Below are 7,925 nucleotides of genomic sequence, written 5' to 3'. Positions count from 1 at the left end.
CATTTCCAAGACATGCCTTTTCAGGTTAGGGTGTAACTTCGAAAATATTAACTGAAACGATATGAAATTTTTTGTGTGAATTCTCAAATATATGTACATTAAGAAAATAAAATAAAAGTAGTCAATTTTTTTAAATTCTAACTGTGTATAACCCTTTAATACACATCGAAAATAGTAAAAAAATAATCGCGCGAAAATATTGACGAATTAATTCGATTTTTGGCCGAGATGAATATTTAAAGTTACTGTAAGTAACGCAAACAACGCTCGTATGTCAAAACGTTTTAAGTATCAGTGAGGCGCTATTAGTTGCCACATTGTAACACTAGGGTTTCCAAATCCCGAAATATAGCAGGCAACCTACGTAACAGGATTGTGGTCGCAATTAATTCTAGAATCAATTTTGAGTTCGCTGCTGATCATCTGCGAACTAAGCAATATGAACTTTCAATTTTTTCTATAGACTTTTACCGATAGTACAATTTCTTGAAAATAGTGAATCAAAGTGAATTGATAAAAACTGAAAAATAGAGTCGTTCATAAGGACAATGAATTTTGTTTTATTTTTAATGCAAAGGGCAATTTTCTGCCTTGACGCGAATTTTAACTGCGGCTTCACTATCGATATCACCTCCAGTGTATCATACTATGGAGACCCCAGATGCTTACAGCATAGTCTTGCTAAAGCGGGACAAGTGATTATTTACAAATTTCTAAGCCATTGAAAAGGGCGATAATTACTGCTGGAACCTGTTGCATTTGCGCCGCCTGTGAATGGCTACAAGATCTGTGTTGGCTCTATAGCTTCAAATGACTTTACAAAAATTCCGGATTCATAATGCTAGCCACTTTTGATATATCCTAACAATGCCAGTAGATTGGTGCATGCAGCATTAATAGTTTAAAAATAGTATCACGCAGTGAACTGCATCAGGTAGTGTAAGGGTCAAGGTGGCTGCGCTTGCGCAATAATACACATTTCCAAGTTACAACGATGTCGCTGCGTCGGTCTACTGAGTGATTGATGCAAGTTCATGAGTTCTGCAACAGAGTTCATTAGAAGGGCTTTTTACTAGATTTATGCTGCGAGGAAAACAAAAAACTGTAAATAAGTTAGTGGTTTTACAGTTTTTAAGTATTCGTGAGGGGGTGTGTGTGTGTGTTTGAAAAGTTATATATGTAAGTGAGGGTGTGTGCTTTGACACGCGCTTGAAAAGTTCGACAACGCCTACAACAAAAAAAAATTAATATTTAAAGTATAGAAAAACATATAAAAATAGCAAAAACAACGCCATATCAAAGCGTATCGATAAGTTCATTATTATCTCAATTGCTGCAGGCATAGAAATATACCGAATCGATTTCAACTTGATCTGGTTTGAAGGCCGTAAGTAATGGCGAGCACAATTATATTTCAAGTGTGCTTTTCAATTGACGAATTCTTTTCCAATATCGCAAAATGTCAAAAAAAAATTAAATTAATCCCCAAAACAAGTACTTAGATGGGTGTGGATACGTGTATGTAAATATATTTCTAAAAACTCGCATTTCGTATAAAAAGGCGTTGCGTTGACATTTTTGGCAACAGTTCTCGCAACAACTTTCTCACAGTCAATACAGACCTACAAGAAACAAACCCAAAAAATCAAAATGTTCAAGTTGGTGAGTTTTGCACAAGCAGCTATAAATTTAAAGCTCAAATAAAATTGCAAAATAATTAACATAAAATCTTTATCCTTCTACTTTCGCAGGTGGTATTGTCTGCTCTCCTCGCCGTAGCTGCTGCTGCTCCCCATGTCGTCGAAACACCCGTAGTCTACTCTGCGCCCGCCGCCACCGTGGCCGTGCAGGAGCCAGTGCTCGCCAAAGTTGGCTCTGTGGTGAAGAGCGTACCAACCGCTGTCTCCCACCAGAGCTCCACCGTTGTGCACAGCTCGGCGGTCGCTGTTGAGGATGTTGTGGCCCCTGCCGTTAAGACTACCTACTCCGCACCCGTTGTTGCCGCTGCTCCAGTTGTGGCCGCCGCTCCAGTTGTGAAGACTGTGGCTGCTGCCCCAGTTGTGCACCAAACCTATGCCGCAGCTGCTCCAGTTGTGCACCAGACCTATGCCGCAGCTGCTCCAGTTGTGCACCACACCTACGCTGCTGCTGCACCAGTTGTCCACTCCGCTCCTTTGGTGCACACCACCTATGGCGCTGCTGTGGTTGCTGCCCCCGCTGCTGTTGCCGCTTCCTCTCCACTCACCTACACCGCTCACGGTTTGTGGTAAGCAACAACAAAATGAATAGACGACGGATAGATAACGGATTGAATTATGGACCAGAGTTGGACGGTGAAATTGAGAATTTTGTGATTGTTTAGTTAAGTAAATAAAGTTTTGAGAATCAAAGTGACCGGAATTTTACTGAAGCGCTTCGCTGAAGTAGGAACCATATATGTACTTTTATATAAATATATGTATATCCAAGCGGTAAAGGTTTGATAGTTACATTTTCGAAATATGCCGCTCATTTATTTTTTCGTTGGATTCCGTTCAAAGACAGTATGAACAATCAATCCTCAACCACTTCAATTTCAAGGTTTCATTAAAGTGAGGAGTTGCTAGCAAAGTAGTTACCACAAACGATTACTTAATCATCTTAATACAGTTATTTAGTCATTATCAACGAGGAAAGTTGTCTGGCATTCAACTCACATCCACTTTCATAGTCACATATGAAATATTCGTATGCTGAGCGGCAGATCAAATGGAAGCATAATCGCCGTTATTAAGATGCCATGGCCGCAAGTGTGTTTACTTGTTGTTTAAAAACTGCCATCGTCTTAAAGATACAAACATTTTTGCAGTGTGATTGTACCATTTCTTTAATGTTTTGTCTTGTCTCGACAAATTTTTTTTCCACCGACCTTTTTTCCCGAAATTTAATAACTAGAAAAGTCGATGGGGACCAAATTCGGAGAATACAGTGGATAAGTAAGCAGTTCGATGCCTAAATCTTATCGATTTCATTGATTTTTATGACCAAAATAGTCAATAAGTGTTTTTGATACTTTTAGAATGTCAGCTATTTCGAACAAATTTATTTTACGTCCTAATAATTTTGCAGATGCTCATCAATATTAACACATGAAATTACTTGTATCAGTTTTTTTTAATGATAAAATTTGCGCTAAAATTATCCGACATATCTTTTGAATGTCGTTTTGATTACAAAATATAATTGATCAGTTCTAGTGGCTTCCACTAGCTAGCCTGTTAGATACCAAGTGGGAATCAATAATAATATTGTGCCAAATTCAAATTTGTTCTTCCAATCTATCATACAAAACCTCAGCTTAGCCCAACATACTAACATGTTGTCTACCTGCCTATCTTACCGCATTAAGGGGCTATACCACTGTCACGCATGAAAAATTAGGCAATATTCGTGAATTTTTTTAAGAGAAAGCACGCTATTGAATATTTCGAACTTCTTTAAACGTAATAAGGTATATTTTGTGCTATATTTTAAGAATTTTTTTTACAAAAATACTGAAAAATAACGGAGTTATGGGCTGTCCTCGGAGGTGCCGAAAAAAAAGTGCCCCAACTGCTGGCATGATTCCAGCCGAACGAGTAGCTGAAACAAAAAAAAAAAATGAAATGTTTATTAAACTTAAAGATAATTCCTGTACAATGACCTACGATCTTTGAAAAATAACAAAATGGCGTAATATTAAAAAAAAAAATCGTTTTTTTGCGCAAAAATGGTCGTTTTTATACTCTCGCAACAGAGTTGCTAAGGAGAGTATTATAGTTTTGTTCACATAACGGTTGTTTGATATAGGGTTATATATACCAAAGTGATCAGGATGACGAGTAGAGTTCAAATCCGGATGTCTGTCTGTCCGTCCGTCCGTCTGTCCGTCCGTACAAGCTGTAACTTGAGTAAAAATTGAGATATCATGATGAAACTTGGTACACGTATTCCCTGGCTCCATAAGAAGGTTAAGTTCGAAGATGGGCAAAATCGGTCCACTGCCACGCTCACAAAATGGCGGAAACCGAAAACCTATAAAGTGTCATAACTAAGCCATAAATAAAGATATTAAAGTGAAATTTGGAACAAAGGATCGCATTAGGGAGGGGCATATTTGGACGTAATTTTTTTGGAAAACTTACTAAGTTTTTTGTACATATCTCGGAAATTACTATAGCTATGTCAACCAAACTGTATAGAGTCGTTTCCTTTAGGCATTTCCAAATACAGTTCAAAAATGGAACAAATCGGATAATAACCACGCCCACCTCCCATACAAAGGTTATGTTGAAAATCACTAAAAGTGCGTTAACCGACTAACAGAAAACGTCAGAAACACTAAATTTTATGGAAGAAATTTTAAAAATTGAAAATGGGCGTGACCTCGCCCACTAATGGACCAAAACCCATATCTCAGGAACTGCTCGACCGATTGTAATGAAATTCGGTATATAATATTTTCTTAACACCCTGATGACATGTACGAAATATGGGTGAAATCGGTTCACAACCACGCCTTCTTCCAACCACGCCTTCTTCCAATGTGACGCTATTTTGAATTCCATCTGATGCCTTCTCTGTATAATACGAGTATATACATTAGGAACCAATGATGATAGCGGAATAAAACTTTACACAAATACGGTATTTGAAAAGTATGTAAATGGCGTATCATGAAATCTCGATTATCACTTTATCATGCGAGAGTATAAAATGTTCGGTGACACCCGAACTTAGCCCTTCCTTACTTGTTTTAATGCCAAATTGACAATTTCCAACCAATCAAAAAGATTGTAGGTCATTGTATAGTAAATATATTCAACTATGCCCGGTTTTGATTTGGTGTCGATCAGTTAATTTGTGGTTGAGTTATGACGCCAGCAATTTTGAAAAATGTCGTTGAGAGAAAAACGCGTTTAAAGTTTCACTTATATATGTTTGCTCTTCCGAGCGGTCGCTCTTTAGAACGATGTCATCCAAAAACTATTCAAGATACGACCTTCCCGATTTTACAGGATATTTGTGAAAATATAAGCTATCGAAAAAGCAAATAAAAAAAATTTTTTTTTTGAAATTGTCACACTGGTATAGCCCCTTAAATTTCTAGTATATGTATTTGTCATTCGTATTAGAGCGGTGTCTTGTCATACATTTCCTACAATATGTTCGAAGGCATCAACTCAACCCTGTGGCAATGTTATGGTTTCTCTATAGATACAAACTTAAAAAATCCAAAACTATTTTAGAACTCTCCCAGCATATAGCACAAAGTTTAACAATTCGAGATATCATAGATATAGAATAGTAGAAATTGGGCAATGGCTTAAACCGCCCATTTTTCCATGAAATTCCATATCTAACAGCTACTCGACGCGATTTTAAACTAGTTCGCTAGATTGTTATTCTCTTTTCATCCTTACATAATATAATGGTTTGAAATTATAGGATATTGAACTATAATCACGCTCATTTCTTCCAAAACATGATTTTAAATTCCACTCCACTTTTTTAATATACAATATAAGTATGTATGAATATCGAATGAAATATCGGAATAACGCTTTGCAGAAAAAAACCATTCGAATAGGAACACCTGTCATCTAAAATGGTCGAAAACTTCTCAAACTTACTTAATTATTATCTAAGAATTTGTTGCACTCGTCGTACTCCTATCTCCAAGTTAACTTTTGTTTTATTTGTCTCGCATCTGCGTAATAATCTGTTTCATGCAACCTTTTTGCCTTTCGCTTACTTTTGGACCCCTACCACTTCTTTCCTTTTTTTCCATAACTCTTCCTTAATTGTAAAATGTTTCTTACAACAATCTGCGACATATTTAATCATCTCGGAATTTCTCGGTTTGACAAACATTCTTTCTCTTCTCCTGTCAAAGCTTTTCCGCGTGGGATTTTTAACGATTTGAAAAGAAGTTAAACATTTCTTGAAATTAACTAGCGAACTAAATTAATTTTCCACAATAATTAATAACTGACATGAAGACGAGTCTGTCACAGTCACAGAGAAAAACATGGAATTATACGTTGGCTTTATAAATATTTCGCCGATTGTATACCGAATATGAGAAAATCATTGCCTCTATACCGAAAATATTAGTTACGCTCTAAGATAACTTTGTCAAAATCCGAGTGCATCTTTTCCTCATAATTGTCCCTCCCCTATCCCTCATTTATCTTTTATAATGACTCCGAAACTTTCGTTTGACTTTATGCCGTTTACCACCATGGAAATAAAGTTATACTAACGATTTGTGTTTAAAATGGTTTAAATCTGTACTAAAGTAAACTCCAAAACACATATTTTGAACACATCAACCGCCTCATCAGGTGACGAAAAACATTGTCCTCTTCGTTCAGTTTTTACGTACGTGAATAAAAGGAAGTTATTTGGTACCAATGTACGACTATACGGTGGATCAGATCGATGTCTTTAGTGCTCAAAAACAGTTGTTTCAGTCAATGTGTGATAGAGAGCTCGCATTGTTCTGGTGAAAAGTGATCCTTCTTCAGCGGTTCGTTTTCCTCATCTATTGAAGGAAACTGTGAAACAAATGGTTGAGTTCCATTGAAAATTTACTGTTCTGCGTTATTCTAGTGGTAAGGTTGCGATATGTTATTTTGGAATGATCAACGACCTTGATTGAATTACCCGTACATTGAATATACAATGGTCTTTGATTAAGCTTGATCGCCAAAAATTAAATTAATGTCATCGATGCCCTGTTGCTGAGCTAATCCATGTCGAAAATGGTAAAAAGTAATCGGCCGAAAATGTTCGCGATTTAGTTTAATTATTTACCCGAGATGAATACTTTAAGTTACTGTAAACAACACAATATGTACATATATCATCAAAAATGTCAAACTTCACTATAAAGTTGTAAGTTGCCAGATTGCAACATTCTTCTACTTCTGTATTGGCGTAAACACTGCTTTAGCGGTTATATCCTAGTTCACAGCTACGCGCCTGTCGTTTTTCTTTTTTTCTATTTTGCACCAATTCGAGATATTCAGTATAGCCAGGTCCTTCTCCACCTGGCCTTTCCAACAGAATGTAGGTCTTCCTCTCCCTTTACTTCGCCCAGTTGGTACATCGTTCCTTCGACTGCGTTATTCGCCATGGCCAATAAGCAGAGGACCATAAAGCCGCAGAACCTTTCTCTCGAAAACTCGACTCATCAGATGTTGTCATTATCCATGTTTCTGCTATAACAGGCGTGTAGATTTTAGTCTTTGTTTGTCGAGAGGGGCTGTACTTTTAAATTGCCTACTTAGTCCGAAGTAGCACCTTCTTGGCAAGAGTTATTCTACGTTGGATTTCTATGCTGACGTTGCTGTTGGTGTTAATGCTGATTCCAAGATATAGGAAATTTACTACGACTTTGAAGTTGTTACTGTTAACAGTGACGTAGGAGTTAAGTTGAGAATGCGACGTATGCTTATTTGATGACAGAAGATATTGCGGCTTGGCTCGTTCACTACCAGATCCATTTGCTCCGTTGCTTTGATTGCAACATTAGGCAGATGATTTAAGCATGATCGATTTGAAGTGCCAAAGAGGACCGTTGGGACGCCGGGCTTCCATTGTAACTGACACAGTTCTTCTTGTCTATTCATAAAAAAAATCTCGAAATTTAGTTTTTTGAACATAAATGTAAAGTTCAGTTACTTGACAGCTACATAGGTACTTGGGCAATATATGAAATAAAATAAATTTAAATACATTCCAATTTTGTTTATTCGTTTATAATTTCAACAATTCGCTAATATGTAAATGCTTCGAAAGAAATGTGTGATAATGAGGAAATGAAAATTTTGGAGAAATCAAAAATGATAAATTTACTAATAAGCAGGCAGTCCAACTAAATCGTCCATATCGCAATTCGT

General features: G+C 36.8%; 1 protein-coding gene across 1 annotated transcript; it reads left to right on the top strand.

Moving 5' to 3' along the window:
- Positions 1-1,650: 1,650 nt before the first annotated feature.
- Positions 1,651-2,270, top strand: LOC120782754 (larval/pupal cuticle protein H1C-like). The gene is made up of 2 exons (XM_040115204.1): positions 1,651-1,662; positions 1,752-2,270. Exons 1-2 carry the CDS (start codon positions 1,651-1,653, stop codon positions 2,268-2,270), a joined length of 531 nt encoding a protein of 176 aa, XP_039971138.1.
- The last annotated feature ends 5,655 nt before the right edge of the window (positions 2,271-7,925 follow it).

This window comes from Bactrocera tryoni, chromosome 1 (assembly GCF_016617805.1).
Source record: "Bactrocera tryoni isolate S06 chromosome 1, CSIRO_BtryS06_freeze2, whole genome shotgun sequence".
NCBI lineage: Eukaryota > Metazoa > Arthropoda > Insecta > Diptera > Tephritidae > Bactrocera > Bactrocera tryoni.
Note: the sequence above shows the minus strand (reverse complement) of the source record. Positions and strands in the feature narration are given on the sequence as shown.